The sequence below is a fragment of the Dictyostelium purpureum genome (genome assembly GCF_000190715.1).
Source record: "Dictyostelium purpureum unplaced genomic scaffold DICPUscaffold_69, whole genome shotgun sequence".
NCBI lineage: Eukaryota > Evosea > Eumycetozoa > Dictyosteliales > Dictyosteliaceae > Dictyostelium > Dictyostelium purpureum.
The window spans coordinates 60,152-81,267 of record NW_003519406.1 but is presented as its reverse complement, the minus strand read 5'-3'; the positions used below and the strand labels follow the sequence as shown (position 1 = coordinate 81,267).

Sequence of the window (21,116 nt, the reverse complement as noted above, 5' to 3'; positions counted from 1 at the left end):
AGATAGCAATCACAGCAAACACTTTTTGTAAAAATTTTGAAATTTGCTCTGCTGAGGGAAATATTTTAATATTGTAATTATGATTATTACAAATTTTTATTTTATTTTTTTATTTTAACATTTTTTATTTTTTTTATTTTCAGGAATTTGATTTCAATCATTAATTATACTTTTGATTGGAGTCTATTAGAATGCTTTCCAAAATTATCTATTATTAAACTAAATGGGTTCACATTACATGATAACTTTTTTAATACTGCTTTGCAAAATATTAATAGAATGTAACTATTCACCAAATTTAAAAAAAACAATTCAAAATATACTAATAGATTTAATTTATTAAAAAGAGACTTGGTTAACTGTTCCAATATAATTATCAGTGATACTTTCCCTCAATCCTTAAAATATATATTTTTTGAACTCCCCTATCCACTAGAATTTGATATAAAGTATATTAAAGACTTAGTCACTTTGTAAGTAATCATTTTTATTTTAAATTTTTAATATTTTTAAATATTAACTAATTTTTTCTTTTTATATATTTATGTATTTTTATTATTTAATGTTCAAATGGAACCTTAAGTTGGGGACATGTAAATTTATTACCAAGTAATAGCAATTTTATAGGTCTCGGACAAACATTTAAGATAACTACTTCTTCTTTTCCCAATTTATCACACTTCCCATATCTAAAAACATTAAGCATTTTATATCAGCATCAAAATAATTTAGATCAAAGCAATATTTTATCGTATCACCATATTGAAAATTTACATTTTGTTTTTGATGGAATATCTGCCCCACTAGAGCTAAACCAAATGGATAACCCTAAATATAATAAAATTAATATTCAAACAAAAGGACCACAAACAAATATTTTAGATTTTTCAAATAAAAAAGAAGGTTCTGTTTCTTTAATGTAAATAAAATCTTAAGTATATAATTTATAATCATCATTTTTATTTTTAAATAACCTAATCCTTTTTTTTCAGGGATGTCAATTTTTCAAATTTACATGTTGGTGAATTTCCGATTTCTAAACTACCAACGGTTGATGTTGAAGAATTGTATGTATATAATTAAGATTAAAATATTAACTAGTTTTAAATTTAAATTATTTAACAATATTTTATTTTTTTTAGTAAATTTTCATCTTCAAATATAACTAACCCTATAGACTTTTCAATATTTGAAAATGTTACAAATATCTTTATAACCAGCTCAAATATCCCTGGTCAATTATCAAATATCAAAAATTTAAAAAAAGTTAAAAGAATAGATTTGAGAAAAAATAGATTTTCTGGAAAGGTAGATGAATCTTGGTGCAATGTTTTTTTTCTACTGAATAATAATAATCTATCAGGTCCGTTGCCAGATTGTATCAAATGTTATTTAGACGACTTTGAATTATCTAACAGATTATCAGGAAACAATCTCGATTTAACTCAATCCTGCTCACCAGGTATGTATTGTTTATTATTTTTTTACAAGAAAGAAAAACACATTATTTAATTAAAATACATTTCTATTTTTTAAATAGATAAAATTATACCAAATATTTTTTATGATTCAAATGATGGTTATGTATATCTATTTGGTTTAAATCTGGGATTTTCAAATGAAACCATCAAAACACAACCTTCAATCAATTTTGAAGCGGCAATAATCCCGAGTAGTTTATATAGAGGAAAATTTAATCCCACAACCAACCCTGATGACCATGATGCAATCCTTGTTGAATTTTTAACACCAGGTTACAGCTATACAATATCATTACATGACAAAATTGATCCTAATGTTAAATCATTGGCTCAATACAATAACCTAATATCAATAGATGGGGACTTTTTTTCATACAATAAAACCGATATCAAGGTTACAATTGGTAATAGTCTAAACTGTAATATCATAGGATGCACCTTTTATCAAATTAACTGCACCATTTTTCAAGTTGATCAAAGTGAAGAAAAGAACATAACAATTTTAGTTAAAAATAGATCAACAATTATTACAAGTATGATTAACAAAGTAATTAACCAATGTCCCTCAGAAGACTGTAACGGAAATGGTCAATGTAATACAGAGTCTGGTATTTGTGAATGTGATAAAGGGTGGTTCACAAAAGGAAATGATATATGCAATGTTGCAGATCATTATTTATATTCAAATACCCAGGTTTTATCTACAACTGGTGGTTTAATTCAATTATTTGGTTGGTTTGGTAATATAAATAAAAACCTTGACATTTTAATTGGTAATCAAGTGTGCCAAATAGAATCAGTGTCTTCATCAGTCATTTCATGCAACATTAATGCTGGAAGCGGTTTAAAATGGGTGAGTATCTCTCAAAACGGTATTGAATGGAGAGGTCCAATATATCCATACTATGACCCAGTTTTCAAATGTCCCAACAATTGTGGTGGTCCCTCGAAAGGCAAATGTATTACTAAAACAGGCGAATGTGTATGTGAACCTAACTTTTTCGGCTTCGATTGTCAAAGTATAAACTCTTCAACAAATGCAAACACAACAGTCTCCGATCAAGGTTCAGTTACAATTAGTGATGAATATATCGAATTTTTATTATCACTAGATTCTATTATTGAATATGACATCACTTCAAACCCAGTTTTCACAGCCAATTTAACAGATCGATGGAATAGGGTAAACTCTGCAGACAATTCATCAATCTCTATATTTTCACAACTTATAAACAATGCAACTATTATTTTAACAATAGAAGAGGTTAAACAAACAAAAAACTTTTCATTTGCAGATAATAACTTTACAATATATTCAGGAGGTATTAAAATTTCAATTAGTATTTCAAATTGGCAATATTCAAGTAGTTTAAATTATCTACAACTTGTACTTAAATCCGCCATAGATGATAAAGAATTAAAAAATGTAGACAATAATGATGATTGTGTGGAACAAACTGTAATTGAATCGGAATCAAATACTCAATCTTTAACCGATAATGTAAATTATTTAAAGATATCGAAATATGGCAAATCCTTATATGGTAGATTCCAAAACAAAATGTTATCAAATTTGAGATCAACTTTAGTCATTACTAAAATCAAATCAAAAAACAATGGTGTTGTTATTTTAACAATTGATTTACCACATTGCAATGAATGTGTCTTAGATCCAGGTATGTACAATTTATAATCTATATCTTAATATTAGACCCCCACTCATTTTTTTTAAATAATATAATAGATTTTTCTGTTTTAGTCAATCCCAGTTCAAAAACCGAAATTTGCAAAGATAAAAAGAAATGGTTATTGGCAATTGTGATAATAGTGCCCGTGGTTGTTGTTGGTGCGATAGTTGCTATTTCAGTGTTGTATTATTTAAAATTTAAAAAAGAAAAAATTTTCAAAAATAAAATGGTGGAACTAAATAAACTCAATAAAAGCAACTGAAAAATAAAAAAAATTTTAAATAATCAATAATAAAAAATAAATATCATAATAAATAATCATTCACAAAATAAAAAAAAAATCATTTTCACCACAAAGATATTTTTGATATAAAAGCCATTAATTAAAAAAAAAAAAAAAATCTATTGCAAAAATTTGTCATCATCATCCAATAAGATTTTTATTTTTTTTTTTTTTTTTTTTTTTTTTTAATAGAACAACAATATAAATATCCAAATATTTTCTTTTTTTTTTTTTTTTAAATAAAAAAAACACAACCAATATGTTAATATATAATTTATTTATATATATATTTTTAATTATTTATATTTCAAAAGTTTATTCTGTATCACCAAATCCAGATGATTGTAATATAATTTTAAAAAAAATATATAATTTATTTATTTTTTAATTAATATTTATTTTTTTTTTTTTATAAAATTTTTATTTTTTTTATTATTATTTTTTACAACATATCGCAGTGGAATGCCTAAATAATTTAAATACAAAATATGATACAGGGAAATATGACAATGCTAATTATTGTTCTGGTAATCCATTTTGCACAGAAGATGGAGATATTACATTTTTGTAAGTATATTTTATATTTTAAAAAAAAAATAAAAAATATTTACAAAATATTTTATTTATGCAGATCGGTAACCTCAAAAAACCAAAACTTACTTTCATGGGCAGAGTTAGAATGCTTACCAAATTTAAAAAAACTGATGCTAACCAGTTTTAATTTAGTTGATAACTTCATTTATGATCGTCCCAGTAATATTTCTGTTCTGTAAGTACTATTAGCATTATTAATATTATTTTTCCTTTATTAATAATATTTTTTTTTAGATACCTTTATAACATATCAAATATTGTAATAGATAATGAACTACCAAACCTTGATACTCTTGAAATAGACTCTAATATCAATCTCGAAATTAAATCTAATTATCTTAAAAATGTTAGACTTTTGTAAGTACCCCTATTTTTTTATAATTTTTTTCCATTTTTATAGAAACTAATAAAAAAGTAGTTCTTTTAATAGTGTAAACGGGTATGCAAATATTTTGCCATCAGACGAGCCATTTGAAAGTTTAACTTGGTCAATACGAATAACATCGGATTACTATCCAGATTTAACATATTTCCCAAACTTAAGAAATTTTTTTATTACACAGTACAGTAGAACTGACCCGATGAAAAATCCAAATAACATAGCTACCTTTTCACACTCTGAATCAATTATTTTTATGATTAGAAACTCCACCTTTCCATATCAACTAATGAAAGTTCCCAATCCTAAATTTAAATATTTGTAATTATTTCTTTTTTTATTTTAATTATTAAATATTACTAATACATAATATTATAAAGAGAACTTACATTTTATGGTATTCAAGATTCAAATGAACCAATAGATTTTTCAAATGTAAAATATAAAATTGGGACACTGTGAGTTATTTTTTATAATGATATTTTCTTTTAAAATTAAATATTAATTTTTATATTAAATATAAGGAAAATAACTTTGATGGAGCAAGCAAATATATCATTGAAGAAACTAACTGACTCTGATATTGATACAGTGTAAATATTTTATATTTATTAATAAATAATTAAAAAAATTTTACTATGGCTAACTTTATAAAAAGAAATTTAAGAGGATCAATTAAAATTTTAGATTTTCAAGTATTTAAAAATGTATCAGTAGTGTTATCGCTTTCCAAATTAAACCTAACTATTAAAAGTCTAACAGGATATCAAATTAAAAGTATAGATATGAGAGATAATAATTTAAGAGGCTCATTAGACCCCACTTATTGCAACGTTGATTTTAATTTCAATACAAACAATTTAACAGGTCCTATTCCAGATTGTATAAGATGTTATATTAATGACATTTCAGTTCGTGATAAAATAGCTTCCAACCCAATTTTAAATCAAATACCACAATCATGTTCATTAGGTAAATATAATATAGATAAGTAAACTATTATAAAATTGTATTAATTTTTTATTAAAATAAAAACAGATAAAATCATCCCAAATATTTACTACAACTCGAGTGATGAAAAAGTTTATTTGTATGGTCAAAACTTGGGTTTTTATTCAAACACTATTAAAACTGTTCCAGCAATAGAGTTTGAAAAGGTTATACCAAGCAGTTTATTTATAGGGAAATTTACCAACCAAGCCGAAGCAGATGGTAAAAAATTAATATCAGTTTTATTTTATTCCGTTGGATATAACTATACTCTTCCACTCTTCAGCCCAGAACCACCAAAAGCTGATTCAATTATTCAAGCCAATGATGTATTAATATTGAGTGGATCCTATTTTTCCTATAACAAAAGTGAAGTTGTAATAACTATTGGTGATACTTCCCATTGCATTGTTACCAACAGTACATTTTTTCAAATTCATTGCACTTTAAAACAAGTTGAAAAAAACCAAGAAACCATTGTTTCCATTCAAATTAAAAACCTCTCTTCCAAATTTCAAACATATATTTCACAAATATCATATGAATGTATTAAACCTGACTGTGATGGAAATGGGGAATGTAACCATTATAATGGCCAATGCGAGTGCTATAAAGGATGGATAACAAAACCCAACCAAACATGTGACACTCCAGATCATTATTTATATTCAAATAGTCAAGTGGAATCTACAACTGGTGGAATAATAAAACTATATGGTTGGTACGGATACCCAAACAATCAACTCAGTGTTATTATCGGGAATCAAAACTGCCAGATTGGATTTCAAAATGCATCTTTAATTGAATGTAAACTTAATGGAGGAAGTGGTCTAAAGTCAATTAAAATTACCCAAAATGGTATTGAATGGAGTGGATCAATATATCCATACTATGACCCATCCTTCCTTTGTCCCAGTAATTGTGGTGCCCCATCCAAAGGTAAATGTAATACCAAAACAGGCGAATGTGTATGTGAAACAAACTATTTCGGTTTCGATTGTCAAAGTACAAACTCCTCATCAAATACAAACACTACAATTTCTGATCAGGGGTCGGTGGTTATTAGTGATGAATATATTGAATTTTTATTATCTATAGATTCAATTATAGAATATGATATCAATTCGAAAATCGTATCAATCGGAAACTTAACAAACCAATGGAAGAAACTTAACAATTCAGACGACCCCAATATTTCTATTTTTCTTCAAGAAAAATACAATGCAACCATTTTATTAACCGTTGAAGAGGTTAAACAAACAAAAAACTTTTCGTTTGCAGATAATAACTTTACAATATATTCAGGAGGTATTAAGATTTCAATTAATATCTCAAATTGGCAATATTCCAGTAGTTTAAATTATCTACAACTTGTACTTAAATCCGCCATAGATGATAAAGAATTAAAAATTGGAAACACAGATTGTGTGGAACAGACAGTTATTGAATCAGAGTCGAATACTGAATCTTTATCTGACAGTGTTAATTATTTAAAGATATCGAAATATGGCAAATCCTTATATGGTAGATTCCAAAACAAAATGTTATCAAATTTGAGATCAACATTAATTACAACTAAAATCAAATCAAAAGACAATGGTATTGTTATTTTAACAATTGATTTACCTCATTGTAATGAATGTATATTAGATCCCGGTAAATATTATATTATATTTCAAAGCTAATTCATATACTGTTATTAATTCTTAATTTATTTTTAAAATCTTAGACTTTTCAGTTTTAATCAATCCAAGTTCACACACTGAAATTTGCAAAGATAAAAAGAAATGGTTATTGCCAGTTGTAATAGTAGTCCCAATTGTTGTTGTTTCTGCAATAGTAGTAGCATCTGTAGTATATTATTTACAAATTAAAAAAGAAAATAGATTTAAAAACAAAATGGTGGAATTAAGTAAATACAATAAAAACTAAAAAATAAAAATTTGGAAAGAAAAAAAAAAAAAAAAAAGAAATATTTTATTTTAGATTACTATTTTTATTTACATTTTAATTTTATTTTATGTTATTTATTTTATTTTACATTATTGACCAAAACACCCAATTCTTCAATTTCACATTTAATATTATCACCAGATTTTAAAAAGATGGCAGGTTTACGGGTAAAACCAACACCGCTTGGTGTACCAGTAAATATAATGTCACCTGGTTGTAATGTCATATAAGATGAAAGATAGGATATAACTTTTTGAACATTGAAAATGAATTCTTTGGTTGTTGAATTTTGAACGACTTGGCCATTAAGAGTGCATTTAATGGAGAGCGAGTTTGGATTGAAATAAATATCGTCAGTTAAAGCGGCAATATCGGGATTAACAATAATAGCTGGACCAATTGGGGCAAATGTATCACATGACTTTCCTCTTAACCATTGTCCACCATTGTTTCTACCAAGCTGAAGATCACGAGCAGATATATCATTACCGATAGTATAACCGGCAACATAGTTTAATGCTTCCTTTTCTGAAACGTTTTTACATTGTTTTCCCATGACCACCACCAATTCTACTTCGTAATCTACTTGATCTGTGTCCTTTGGTAACACTATATCATCACCTTGAGATGCAATTGAATTATTAAACTTTGAAAAGATAATTGGTTCTTGTGGAATTGGCATTTTAGATTCAATAGCATGTTCTTTATAATTTAATCCAATACAAATAATCTTTTCTGGGTTATCAATTGGTGCTTTTAATTTAACATTTTCTACTGGAATTCTTTTATTATTAAAATTATTTAAAACCTTTATATTAAAAAAAAAAAGATTAATAAACCGCTTTTTTTTAGTTTTTTAAATTTTTAATGAAAAAAAAATAAATAAAAATAAATAAAAAAAAAAAAAAAGAGCGAATACTTACACTAATAACTTTTGTCCATTTATCATTACTTGTTGATGATAAAAATGATTTCATATCACTTGGAATTGATTTATCGGCCAAGCATAGATCGACAATACTATTTTCGAGAAGTGCACCAAGTCTTTTAACACCGCTGGTTTCGAATGTGACCAATTTGATTAAACCAAAATTTGCTCTATTCATTTTAGAATTAAAATATATAAATTAATTAATATAAACTGATTAACTGTGTGGAAAGGGGGTGATTAAATGTTATTTAAAGAAACAATGATTAAAATTAAAGAAACAATAATTAATCATTAAATATGGAAAATAAAAAAAGATTTAATAAACTATAAATAATATTATTTATTTATTTATTTATTTATTTATTTATTTATTTAGCTGAGTTGTTTGCGTTGTTTTTTTAAATAAAACAATTTTAATTTACTTTTTATTTATATTTTTTTTTGTCATTTTTATTCGTATCCTTTTTTTTTTTTTTAAATTTTTTTTTTTTTTAATTAAATTTTTTTTTTTTATTGGGAAAAAAATTAAAACCACACATAAATATTGTATAAACTAAACTTAATTAACTGCAGAAATAAAGATTAAAATCTAAATCTTTTATTCTTTTAAATGAAAATAATTTTATTATAATAATGTAGAGTATAAAAATTTATGTTATTAAAAAAAATATATATTATCAGCTTATCCCCAGTGTGTGTTTTTTATTTTTTATTTAATTTTCTTTTTTTTTTTTTTTTTTTAAATTTTTTTTGGATGTATCTCAATGTACACACAAAAATAAACACACACAATTTAAAAATATTTTACACACATATCGTGCATATTCGATGTGATTTATTTATATTCTCCCTTTTTCTATTTCAAGTGTTTTTTATAATAATAATAGATTGAAAAATTAAATAAAAAAATCAAAAACGAAATTAAATATTACCCCCCAATTTATGTGTTAAAAAAAATATTTATTTTAAAATAATAATAATTTAATATCTGAGTTTCGTTTGTTTATCTATATATGTTTTATTTCAGTCAAATTTTTGTATTCAAACAATTATTTAATTTAATTTAATTTTTAATTTTTTTATTTTATTTTTTGCTCTCTATTAAAACAATTATAGATTCATTATTTTCGATGTAAATGTCTCTATCAATTGATATTATTTTAAAATTACGTAATTTCATTCAAATAATTAATTAAAAATTTTTTTTTTTTTAAAATAATAAAAAAAATAATTATAATAAAATTTCATTTTAAAATAAAAGTGTATAATAGCAGTAATATGTTTTTTGGTACTACATAAAAATAATATTATTATTATTATTTTTTTTATTCTTTATTTTTTTTTTATTCTTTATTTTTTTTTTTCATTATTATAATGATCTAATTTTAAATTTAAACAATAACAATAAAACACCAAAAAAAAACAAAAAGCATAAATTATTATAATAATAAAATGTAATCATATTTTAATTTTATTTATTATAATAATTTAAAATTTTAGAAATATAGAAATTATATTTACAATTGAATAATTAATGATAGTTGTTTTATAAAAAAAAATATATTTTTTAAACATATATAGTAACTTTGCACATTATAATAAAATTTTCATTACACATTAATTATTTTTAATTTCTTAAAACTAAAAAGATTGTTTTAACCAATATTCTATTTACAGGCATATAGAAATAATAAATAAAAAAATAATTTTAAAACATACAAAATAATAATAAAAATAATAATTATATTTTAGTAAGCGTATAAATTTTAAAAATTAATAATTAATAGTATTATTATTATTATTACTTATTTTTATTTATAATTTATAAATTTTTTAAATTAATTATTATTTTATTATTCTAATTTTATTTCTTTGTTACTATTATTTTCATTATTTTCGTTATTGTTGGTGTTGCCATCGTCTTCTCTCTTTCTCTTTTTATCGTCTTCATTTATATCTTTATTATTGTTATTATTATTTTTTGAATTAGCTTCTTGAATTTCACCATCTTCTTTATTTAATTTTTTATCACTATCTTCATTATATCTTTCAAATAATACAACCAATTCTACTAAATCTGTGTGAGGGAAAAGATCGAATGCTATGGCTTTAGTTGGTATAAATGGTGTTCCTTTCATTGCCTTTGAAATACCTTTACAGAGTTTAATTGAATCTTGAACGAGTGATTTTTGATTACATGAAACATAAACTAATTTTTTCATTGGCTCGAATGAACGAATTGCTTTAAGTACATCATTGTGTAAACCAGATCTTGGTGGATCGACGATACCAATAAACTCTTCATCTTTTGAAAATTTAGTGAGCATTGATGGTAATGTATCTTCAGCCTTGCCTAATGTATATTCAGCATTGGTGATATTATTGAGTTGGGCATTTGAGATTGAATCGGTGATAGCATCTGGTGAAATTTCTAAACCGGTGATGCATTTTACTTTTTTACTTGCGCATTGACCAATTGTACCTGTACCACAACAAACATCTAAAAGATGAGTATTCTCGCTAACTCCGGCCCATTCTAATACTTTAGAGTAGAGAAGCTCTGTAGCTTTTGTGTTAACTTGGAAAAAGGCATTTGGTGAAACACGGAAGGTATAACCCAAAAGTTTTTCGTGAATATAATTTGGACCCATAATAGTTTCAGTTGGTAAATCTACTGGTGCAGCATTTGAAATACCATCATATAATTGAATTGATAAAGAGGTCAATTGTTTATCGGCTGGTAAAGATTCAAAGAATTTCTTTAAATTGTCCTTTTCCTTATTGATTTCTTCTTCACTTAAACCCTTGTGGTTAAATTGAACAGTTGCCATTGATTCACCAGTGCTGAAATCTCTAACGGTTAATTGACGCCAAAAACCCTCGTGTGTATTCTTATCGAATGGCTTACGTGGATGTGAGATGATGTAATCGTTGAATAAACGACGAATTTCATTTGAACGAGTTGAGATTAATGGTGCATTGGATGGATCGGCAACAATGGTAACACCATTACCAGTACGTCCTAATGCAAAACCAACACATGGAACATTATTTTCATCTAAACCGATGGTATATTGAGCTTTATTACGATAGTTTTGAATAGTGGGTGATGCAATGATTTCTTCTAATGGACAACACATCTTTTCTTCTCTAGTTTTGTCACGTCTTTCCAACCAAAATGGCAGATTATGTAAACTGTCTTTTCTAGTTTCACTCTTTATATTGATTAAAATATTTATAATTTGTTCTTTCTTCTTTTGCAATTGCTCTTCATATGGTATATTGTACCATGGACATACAATCTCTTCAATTGTCTTTAACTTGCTTTCTCTGTCATCATTTTGTTCATTGAATTTTCTTTTCATTCTATCTGCTTTTTCTTCTTTAATTTCACATTTTAATTTTTTAGTTCCCATTTCAAAACCATTTAATTTTTCTAAAAACTTATCTCTAACTTCAACTGACTGGATTATATAAAATAGTATTATAAGTATTTATAAGAAAAGGTTGATATTTAAAATAAATATTCTATACTTACATCAAAACTAATAACACCAAAAGATTCTTTAACTATCTTTTTTGTTTTCTTGTATGGCACCTTATTTTGTTCTAAAAATTTATTGAATTTCTTTAAATCCATATATTTTGGTAAATTAAAAAGAACTAAACTGAATAGTGTGCTGTTTGGGACATGAATTTTATCTGTAGATTCTTCTTGTTTATTTTCGTTTAAATCTGTGTTGGTGGTTGTGGTTGTGGTGGTTATTGGTTGTTCATTATTTATATCTTTTTCAACTTTATTTATTTCTTCATTATTATTATTATTATTTGTGGTTGTATCTGCGATAGCATTAGTTGTTTCCATTTTATTACTATTCAGTTAAATAAAAGAAAATAAAAAAACAAAAATAATTTCACAACCCCATAAAAACGAAAAAATTAAAAAAAAAAAAAAAAAATTAAAAAAAAAAAATTAAAAAATAAATATTTATAATTATTTTTTTATGGCAAATTAGAAGAAAATGAAAAAAATCGTGTGTGGGTTCTAATATTTGGTGTATGAATAATATTGGTCCACTTTGTGATCAATGAATCATATTTAAATAAACACAAATACTCTAAAAGCTTTTTCAATGACACAAACACACAAATAATCAAATTCACAAATAAAATAAAATTAAAAAGTAATCTATTTTTAGTATTGATTTTTTTTCATTTTTTTTGAATTTGTGTTTTTAAATTTAAAAAAAATTGTTTGTTTATTAACTTATTTTATTATTTATTATTTAATTTTTATCTTGAACATTTTGGACATAAACATTTAAAACCATATTGAGATAAAAGTAATTGTTTTCTTTCTTTTGTTGGTAAATTTTCGTCGCAGTAACTATGAAGAATTTCAGATCCAGCTGGAATAAGTTTTTTAGCTTTAACCACCATTTTAACACGATCAACACCATCTTGAATTTCGTTGGAGATTTCTATATTTGGTAAACAAGAGTGATTCATACATGAGAAAATTGGGAATAAACCAACACCCCAGCATTGGTCTTCTTGTACTCTGGTTTTTGATTTGGTGATTGTTTTTTTACCACTTTTTACTTGAACATTTTCTACAATATTAACTTTATTTCCTGATTTAATTACGGTTGATGTTGAGTTAAAATTAATCATACCTAATAAATTATCATAAAATTCTAAACTAAATACTATAATAATAGTAATAATATTGTTAATATTTTATTTTCTTTAATAAATTTATATATATAATACATGCATTTCTTAAACTCTTGTGATAATATATTATTTTCTAAATCTTCTTTTAATTTTAAGCCATATTGCTCTTCTAATAATGATAATAATGGTTGATATTGCTTTTGTAAATCTCCTAAGTTTTTACCATTGAATGAGGGTTGTTGGGCCATTAATGATGTTCTTTTTAAATGAGTGACGCTACCTAATGCTAAATTACAGTTCTTTACTTTTTTGGTTTTTAAAAGATAGCTAATCATCGAAATAATTGATTCTGCTAATAAAAGTTGTGTTGAAGTTGGTGCGTTCTCTACCATTTTTCTATATTTATAAATTGGGTTGTTTTCAAGTGATTTTTTATCACTTAAATTTAAACATGATTGGCTGTGGTATGGTATTGAGTCTTGTTTACATTTTTCGCTACAATATTGATAGTTGCATCCTTTGCCGCCGCACTTTATAATGGTTGTTTCGCTTGTGTTGATAAATTTAATACAATGGCTGCAGATCTTGGTAAAATGATTGTGCAAGCTATCGACTGATAACTGATGACAATATGGTAAATCTGAAAATACTATTTCACCTTTTTGAATAGTTTCTTTTGCAAATAGTGCTTTTTCTTTAACGTTATCTAAATATTTAATTTCTACACGGTTATATAACTCTGGTGAACTTTCTAAAATTGGTTGATAGAATTGTTTCATTTTTGAATTTAAAAGGCCATTTTCTGCCGATGCTAATAATGTTTTGCTTGATTCATCGTTGGTATTGATGTTTTTAATGCACATTAAATAATTCTCTTTGGCCTCTTTGTATAACTTTAAACCAATATAGGATTCACCTGCTCTGAGGAATGCTTTGGCTGAATTTGGATTGCTTTCAATAGCTTCCAATGCTGATTTTAATGACTCTTCATATTTCTTTAATTGGATATATGATGTCGATATATTACATTTTAAAATTGATAATAATTCATTATTTCCACCATTTTCATTGGATCCCAATTCCTCAATTCCTTGTTTGTATAATTCAATTGCTTTTTCATAATCGCCTTTAACATAAAATTGATTACCTAAATCTTTTAAACTGGGTGATGATGATGAACTGGTCATTTCTTCTTATAAAAAAAAAATCTTTAAACAATAATATTATATTAAAGAGTAAAAATAAAACTAATTAAAAAAAAAAAAAATTATTTCGTTTTTTTTTTTTTTTAATTTTTTTTAATTTTTTTTTTAGTTTTTTAGTTTTTTAGTTTTTTTAGTAAAAGATATTAATATTAAATATTAAATATTAATAATATTATTAATTTTATTTATACTATATTTTTATTTAAATTGAAGAGCCCTCTAATTGCTCCATTAATTTTACCAAAATTGGATTACCGCCCAACCCTTCAATTTGTTTTAAAATTTTCTCTCTTAAACCCTTTAATACATTTTTTGTGTATTCGAGCGAACCCATTGATTTAATATAGTCCAATGCATGTTGCTTAACTGATCTATCTTCTGTTTTTTGTTTAAGAATTCTTAATAGTCTATTATCATTTGTGTCTGCATTGATGGCATGTATAATTGGGAATGAAAATTTACCTTCTGAAATATCTTCACAAAAACTTTTATTTTGATGATACTAATAATAAAGAAAAACTATTAATAAAATAAACTAAAAATTATATTTTTACTTGAATATCAACAACATACATCTTCAGAATCTAAATTTATTAAATCATCTCTAATTTGATAATACATTCCCAAATCTTCAACAAGTTCTATATAGTTTGTTTTATTTTCGCTAAAACATTGTAATAATCTTAAACCTAATCTAAATAAGCCTCCAGTTTCTATATCAAATGAATGATTAGTTATTTATTTTATATCATCAAATATTTGTATAAATTATGAGTGAAATACAAACTTTCGTTAACCATTTTCATGTACTCTTGTTCGGATGGTGATTTGTTTGTATCTCTCCAAAGAATGTCATAACCTTGACCTCTGTGTAATCTTATTACCTCTTCAATGAAAATTGAGGTAGCTTCTGGGCTTCCTAGCCTATTACAGTCATTGAAAATTAAGAAATACACAAAATTTGCTGAATTAATAGTTTGTGGGATACCATAGATTGAATGTGCTACAGGTTTACCTCTTCTTAGTTTTGAATTATCTTCAATATCGTCAATCCTAAAAGAATGGTTATTATTATTAATATCATTGTTATTATTTAAACTAATATTATAATAAATTCCGCATATATTAATTATTTATTCCATCGACGCTTTCTATTTATTTTTAATGTAATACATACAATAAACTTGAGACATGTAAACCTTGGACAACTTGACTTATATCTTTAACTCTTTCATCACCCACCTTTAACCAAAAGTCGAATGATTTTATTAAAGTATTTCTAAATCCTTTACCTGATGACTCGCATATATATGAGTATGGTTCAAGTAATTGAAGGTCTGATTTATCTAATGGATATGTAAATTGCATTTTTTATATGATATATATATGTATTGTAATGTGTGTATATTATTACTGCAAATATAATATGCTTATTTAATATTATATATGTATATTATTTACAAATGAAAATAAAATAAAATGAAATGAAGGGTGATGTTTTTAAAAAAAAAATTTGATTTGTTTGAAAAACACAAAGTATTTATAAATATATATGTGGTGTTTTTTTTAAAAAAAAAAAAAGATATAAAAAAGTATTTACAAAAATAGATTTCTTTTTTTTTTTTTATATTTATTTATTGGTCTTAAATATTATAATTTACAGAAATAATTTTTTATTTTAATAATTTATAATTTTTTTAAATCCCAAAAAAAAAATTAAAAAAAATAAAAAAAAATAAAAAAAAATAAAAAAAAAAATAAAAAAAATTTCAAACACAAATATTCTTTGAAAAAAATTGCAATAATTTTTAAAAATGACCCAAGTTTCTCTCTTGTTGTCTCTTGGATTCATTCTTTGCGATTATAAAAGAGAGGTATTTCTCTCAGTAAAATATGGTTTGTCCTTTTGTTTACATTCAATAAAGAAAATCTCAAAAAAATAAACTTTTGTTTTTGACAAAGAAATAAAAAAAAAAAAAAAAAAAGTTTTAGATTTTATAGATGCGATAAATTGTTTATATTTATTAATTTTTATTGTTCTTCTGTTATTTGTTATTTTTAATTTTTTTAAAAAAAAAAAAAAAAATATTTTAAAAAGTTTTTTTTGTAAAAAAAAAAAAAAAAGAAAAAATTTATAGATTATCAAATGTTTATATTGGTAAAAACTTGAATCTATAGAAGTGGGTAAAGATGAAGTTTGAGAAATTTGGGAGTTTTATGTATTATGCCATTATTGTTATCTATTTTTGTTTTTTTGTTTTTGGTTTTTGGTTTTCAATTTTTTTTTTTTTTTTTTTTTTTTCTATTAAAATTTTTGTTGTTGTTAATTATTGGTGTTAAATTATTTATTGAAGGGATTCCCAATCATCACAAACATCAACATTTTGTTCATTTGATCTTCTTAATAAACGATTAGTACTCGAGTTATTTGTGCTGTATGATAATGGTACATTTGGTTTATCAGTGTTATTGTTATTATTTATGTTGGTTTGTATATTGGCAGAATCTAAAAATGAAAATCTGTTCATTTGTTGAGACATCTTATAAAATTCATTGGTTTCTGAAGATTTGTTCAAGTTTGTTGAAGATGGAATGGTTGTAGTGGTTGTAGCTGTTGGAATTGTAATATCTAAAAGTGATGTATCATCTTTATAAATTTCGAATGTGAAAATAGTTTTAATTTGGGAGGCTTGTGAAAAACTGAATGGATCCCCAAATACAACTATACAATTTGATTCATCTACCCAAATTACTTTATATTTTCCTTCAAATTCTTGTAATAAATTTGTGATGTGTTCAGTTTTAATAGTTTGATCTAAATTTCTAAAGATTAAAGCTGTACCATTTTCTGGTTCATTTTGTTGATCTTGTTGGGATACCATGGATGGGTTTAGTGAAATTGCAGCATAACTTTGACCACTTATTGTAAACATTTGGTTTGAAGGATTACTGTCACCAGAAATAGTTTCGCTTAATCTTGGTGATGGTAATTGATAAGCTGGTTTCTTAAAGAATTCAATGTGATTTAATTGTTTCTTCTCTCTGTATTTCATTTGATAAAACTTGGCCATTTGTACTAAAATAAAACATGTGATTGGGTCGGTGTATTTTATGGTTTGTTTTAATAAATTTGAATTGATGAAATCTTCATAGATGGTTTCTATTTTTTTGATGATCTTTGGTGAAACTTTAGCGATCATTTGTAATGGCTCTAATTGCAATTTGTTTGGAGCATAGTCATTTGAATTTGGATCCAATGATGTAAATGTTGGTTGTGATTGTTGTAGTTGTGACTGAGGGTCCAATGAATGTGGTGTGGTATGGGCTCCAAAGAATGCTTCTTTAAGTTGTTTTTCTCTTTCTTCCTTTTCACAAACTTCGTCACACTCTAATGATCTACTATCATCTTTTCCTATGCAAACAGTCTCAACAGATCTTCTTTTGCATAAACAATAAATTCTAACTTTTTGTTTGCAAGTAACAATTGGACATGGCTCGCCAGGGTGGCATTGTGAAAAGCATTGATGATCACAAGTTGATAGTGGCATACCACATAAATAACCACATGTTAAGTTTGTCATTAGACTGTCTAATGAATCTTCAGAGTCTGATCTATTAATGGCAGTTGATGATGATTCATTATTAGTTGAGTGATCGTGACTGTGATCGTGGTTACATTCATGAACATCCTCATGAGAGTGTTCACTATCGTGACTGTGATCGTGGTCATGATTACATTCATGCTCTTCATTTGTTGATGATTTAATTTCTTTATCTTCATCTTCACTATCACTCTCACTATTAATAATGATTGATGGTGAAGTGGTAGTTGTTGTTGTTGTTGTAGTAGTTGTTGTAGTTGCTGTAATTGGTGATTGAATTTTATTTATAGTTCTTTTAATTAAATTTGCACTTTGTAATGGTTGTGGTTTGTTACCAACTAATGGTTGTGCTGGTAATATACATGGACCACTATGACAAATACGTGGACATGTGTGGGTTAAACAGCTTAAGATTTTACCACAAACTCTACCACATGAAACCTCAGAAGTGCTACACTTAACACTCTTTTGAATTTGATGACCACCTGCACATATTCTATCAACTAAAGCTGTGCATGGTGGACAGTTACCAGAGTGACACTTATGTTCCCAAACTTCATTGGTATGGCCACATTCACGTTTAAAACTGCATGGATGGTTGCACATTGGTGGTTTAGTGCCACATGGTACTGGTGGTTGAATAACAGTTTTACCACATGGACAAGAAAGCTCTTCATAGGAGTTAACATAGCAATTATAACATTTTCCAGAATGACAGAGTTGTTGACATTTGTGAACACCACATTTCAATTGTTTACCACAAACTAAAGTGCAAACATGATTACCAGCTTCATCGTGGGTTGGGGTTGATGGGCAGCATTTGATACCACATTCATGACGTTTACAGGATCTAAGAACCCTACAAACATTACCACAGGTAAATGCACCACCTGATGACATATTTTGTTGAACAAGACCGCATTGTCTATTTTCTGTAGTTTTGCCACAACGACAAATCGACTTTACTTTAACTTTGCATGGTGCACAAGGTCCATTATGGCAACGATCAGGGCATGAGTGTTGTCTACAAGCTAAAAGATTAGAGCAAACCTTTTTACAATTTGGGATTGGATCAAGGCATGAAGATCTGACAACACCAAGTTCTTGGAGTGAGGTTTGTTTACAATTACAACGTTGAATCATTGATGGTACCAATTGGCAAGGATCACAAGGGCCTTGATGACAAGTTTTGGTGCATTTATGATTACCGCAGTCTAGAGTACGATCACACTTTTCATTGCAGCTATAATAACGTGGTTCGCCTTGAGATTCATCAGAATTTCCTGAACCACATGGCTTAGATTCAATATGTTTACCGCAGTAACATTTTTGTGTTTCTGTTACCTCACAGGGTGTGCAATTCCCTGCGTGGCATTGTTTCTCGCAGCTATGATTACCACAGGCCAATGGTTTTTGGCATTTATTTTCGCAAACTTTTCCTTTGTCAACTTCGCCACATAATAAACGATATTGTGTTTTACCACAATAACAATTTTTTATATCACCTAAAGCTGAACAATTTAAGCACGGACCTGGATGGCAAAGCATTGTACAAGAGTGGGGACAATTTGATTTGGCACGTAATTTACCACAAACTTCACCACATGAATGAGCTAGATTATATGGATTATATTGAGGGTCTTTAGCTTTACCACAAAAACATTTTGATTGATCTGGTTTAATCTCGTGATTGAAACGACATCCTGGGCATTTCCATTTACCTTCAGAATTTGTTGATTTGGAAGACCATAGTTTGATACAACTTAGATGAAACATTGTAAAACATTCTGTGCAACTCCATATAGATGCGTTTTTTCCAATACTTTCAAAACATACCATACATTCATATGAATTACTTTGAATTTTACCAATCATTTGAATTGCTAATGGTGTATACTCTGAATTCTTTTCATCATTTTCATTAAATATAAATTTGGTTTTTTTAGTTGGTTTATTATTTGTTGTTGTTGTGGTTGCTGTGGTATTGGCTCTTGCTAAGTTTTCTTTAGCTCTATTTTTTGCGAATTTATTTAATAAATTAATATCTTCTTTATTTTTATTACTATCATTATTATTACTATTATTATTATCTTTTGGTTGTTTTATTTTTTCTTTTTTATTATTGTTTTTATCATTTTGTTTTGGTTGTGGTTGTGGTTGTGGTTGTGGTTGTGGTTTTGGTTGTGATTGTGATTGTGATTGTGGTTGTGATTGTGGTTGTGATTGTGATTGTGGTTTTTGGTCTCTTGGCTTTCTTTCTCTTTCTTTTCTTTCTCTTGGTTGTCTTTGTTGTGTTTTGCTGTTTACATCTTTGTTTTCAATATTATTTATATTATTTATATTATTTATATTATTATTTATAGTATCATTATTAACAATATCATTATTTTTAGTTTTTGGAACAAATGATGCTGATCTAGGATTAAGTTTGGTTGGGCTGCTATATAACTCTTGTTGCCAGTTTAATGGTTCTTTTTCTTTTTCCTTTTGTTTTTGACGTTCTTCAGATTTTAATGATTCTGAAATATCTGCAGGTGTAAATAAAATAATTTCATCTGATTCTTTAATATTTTTAATAAAGTTAATATTGTTAAATTCTAAATTTTCATTTAATATATAGATTTGATGATTAATTGTTAAATTACCTGATGAAAGACCTGAAGTCGAACTATTACTATTAGATGATGCTGATGCTGTATTTATTGGCATTTCTCTGTGTCTATTGTTGTTATATCTACGATTATTATTATTATTATTACTATTTCTTGGATGGTGATGATTTTGTTGTTGTGGGGAATTAAAATTATTTACACTACTATTTACAAAATTATTATTATTATTACTACTAAAACTATTATAGTTATTAATATTGTTACTAATACTATTTATATTATTAGTATTAGTTTGTGTTGTAGTTGTTTTGGTTTCAACTGGAGATTGAGACTCCATTTTTTATTTTTATTTTTTTTTATAAAAAAAAAAAAAAATTAAAAATTATTTGTTTTTTCCAATTCGGGTTTTTTTCTCTTATATTTATTATTCTTTTTTCTATGTTATATACAAAAAATTAATTCTGAAAAATTATATTATTATTATTTCTTAATATCTTCTCTCTTTTTCTAAAAAAAATAAAAAAAAAAATTTTTTTTTTTTTTTTTTTTTTAATATTTTTTTTTTTTTTAATTTTTTATTTTATTTTTTAAAATAATTATTATAAAAAAAAAAATAAAATAAAATAAAAAAAAAAAATAAAATAAAAAAAATGGGTTAAATTGAAATTAAATAACCTATTAAATCCAAATTAAAAATTTTTAATAAGAAAAAAAATAGAAA

At 25.6% G+C, this 21,116-nt stretch overlaps 6 protein-coding genes across 6 annotated transcripts; 1 reads left to right on the top strand and 5 right to left on the bottom strand.

Annotated features, from left to right (window-relative positions):
• Positions 1-1,266: 1,266 nt before the first annotated feature.
• Positions 1,267-7,100, top strand: DICPUDRAFT_30913 (uncharacterized protein; the record flags this gene model as incomplete). Its single annotated transcript, XM_003286382.1, has 3 exons — positions 1,267-1,462; positions 1,541-2,089; positions 5,887-7,100. Coding segments are annotated over 3 exons (1,959 nt in total), but the record flags the coding sequence as incomplete, so codon positions are not given.
• A 299-nt stretch (positions 7,101-7,399) lies between these two features.
• DICPUDRAFT_46773 (uncharacterized protein) lies at positions 7,400-8,686 on the bottom strand. Its single transcript, XM_003286369.1, has 2 exons — positions 8,292-8,686; positions 7,400-8,176 (listed from the first exon to the last, which is right to left on the bottom strand). The coding sequence occupies exons 1-2, from the start codon at positions 8,472-8,474 to the stop codon at positions 7,448-7,450; spliced, it is 912 nt and encodes a 303-aa protein (XP_003286417.1). The 5' UTR covers positions 8,475-8,686; the 3' UTR covers positions 7,400-7,447.
• A 1,374-nt stretch (positions 8,687-10,060) lies between these two features.
• DICPUDRAFT_94161 (uncharacterized protein) lies at positions 10,061-12,164 on the bottom strand (the record flags this gene model as incomplete). The annotated part of the gene is made up of 2 exons (XM_003286368.1): positions 10,061-11,763; positions 11,838-12,164. 2 exons carry the CDS (start codon positions 12,162-12,164, stop codon positions 10,153-10,155), a joined length of 1,938 nt encoding a protein of 645 aa, XP_003286416.1. The 3' UTR covers positions 10,061-10,152.
• A 428-nt stretch (positions 12,165-12,592) lies between these two features.
• On the bottom strand, positions 12,593-14,163 carry DICPUDRAFT_77304 (uncharacterized protein; the record flags this gene model as incomplete). The annotated part of the gene is made up of 2 exons (XM_003286367.1): positions 12,593-13,001; positions 13,073-14,163. The coding sequence occupies 2 exons, from the start codon at positions 14,161-14,163 to the stop codon at positions 12,593-12,595; spliced, it is 1,500 nt and encodes a 499-aa protein (XP_003286415.1).
• A 220-nt stretch (positions 14,164-14,383) lies between these two features.
• Positions 14,384-15,549, bottom strand: DICPUDRAFT_30876 (polyprenyl synthetase; the record flags this gene model as incomplete). The annotated part of the gene is made up of 4 exons (XM_003286366.1): positions 14,384-14,683; positions 14,755-14,894; positions 14,969-15,234; positions 15,359-15,549. The coding sequence occupies 4 exons, from the start codon at positions 15,547-15,549 to the stop codon at positions 14,384-14,386; spliced, it is 897 nt and encodes a 298-aa protein (XP_003286414.1).
• Positions 15,550-16,526: 977 nt separating this feature from the next.
• DICPUDRAFT_30919 (uncharacterized protein) lies at positions 16,527-20,732 on the bottom strand (the record flags this gene model as incomplete). Its single annotated transcript, XM_003286365.1, has 1 exon — positions 16,527-20,732. The coding sequence occupies one exon, from the start codon at positions 20,730-20,732 to the stop codon at positions 16,527-16,529; it is 4,206 nt and encodes a 1,401-aa protein (XP_003286413.1).
• Between the last annotated feature and the right edge of the window lie 384 nt (positions 20,733-21,116).

Bases quoted from the DNA above. Each gene is read 5' to 3' on its own strand.
- DICPUDRAFT_46773 (XM_003286369.1), bottom strand. From the start codon at position 8,474: ATGAATAGAGCAAATTTTGGTTTAATCAAATTGGTCACATTCGAAACC. The intron at 8,177-8,291 runs GTAAGTATTCGC...TTTAATATAAAG, and splicing joins AATGGACAAAAGTTATTAGT to GTTTTAAATAATTTTAATAA.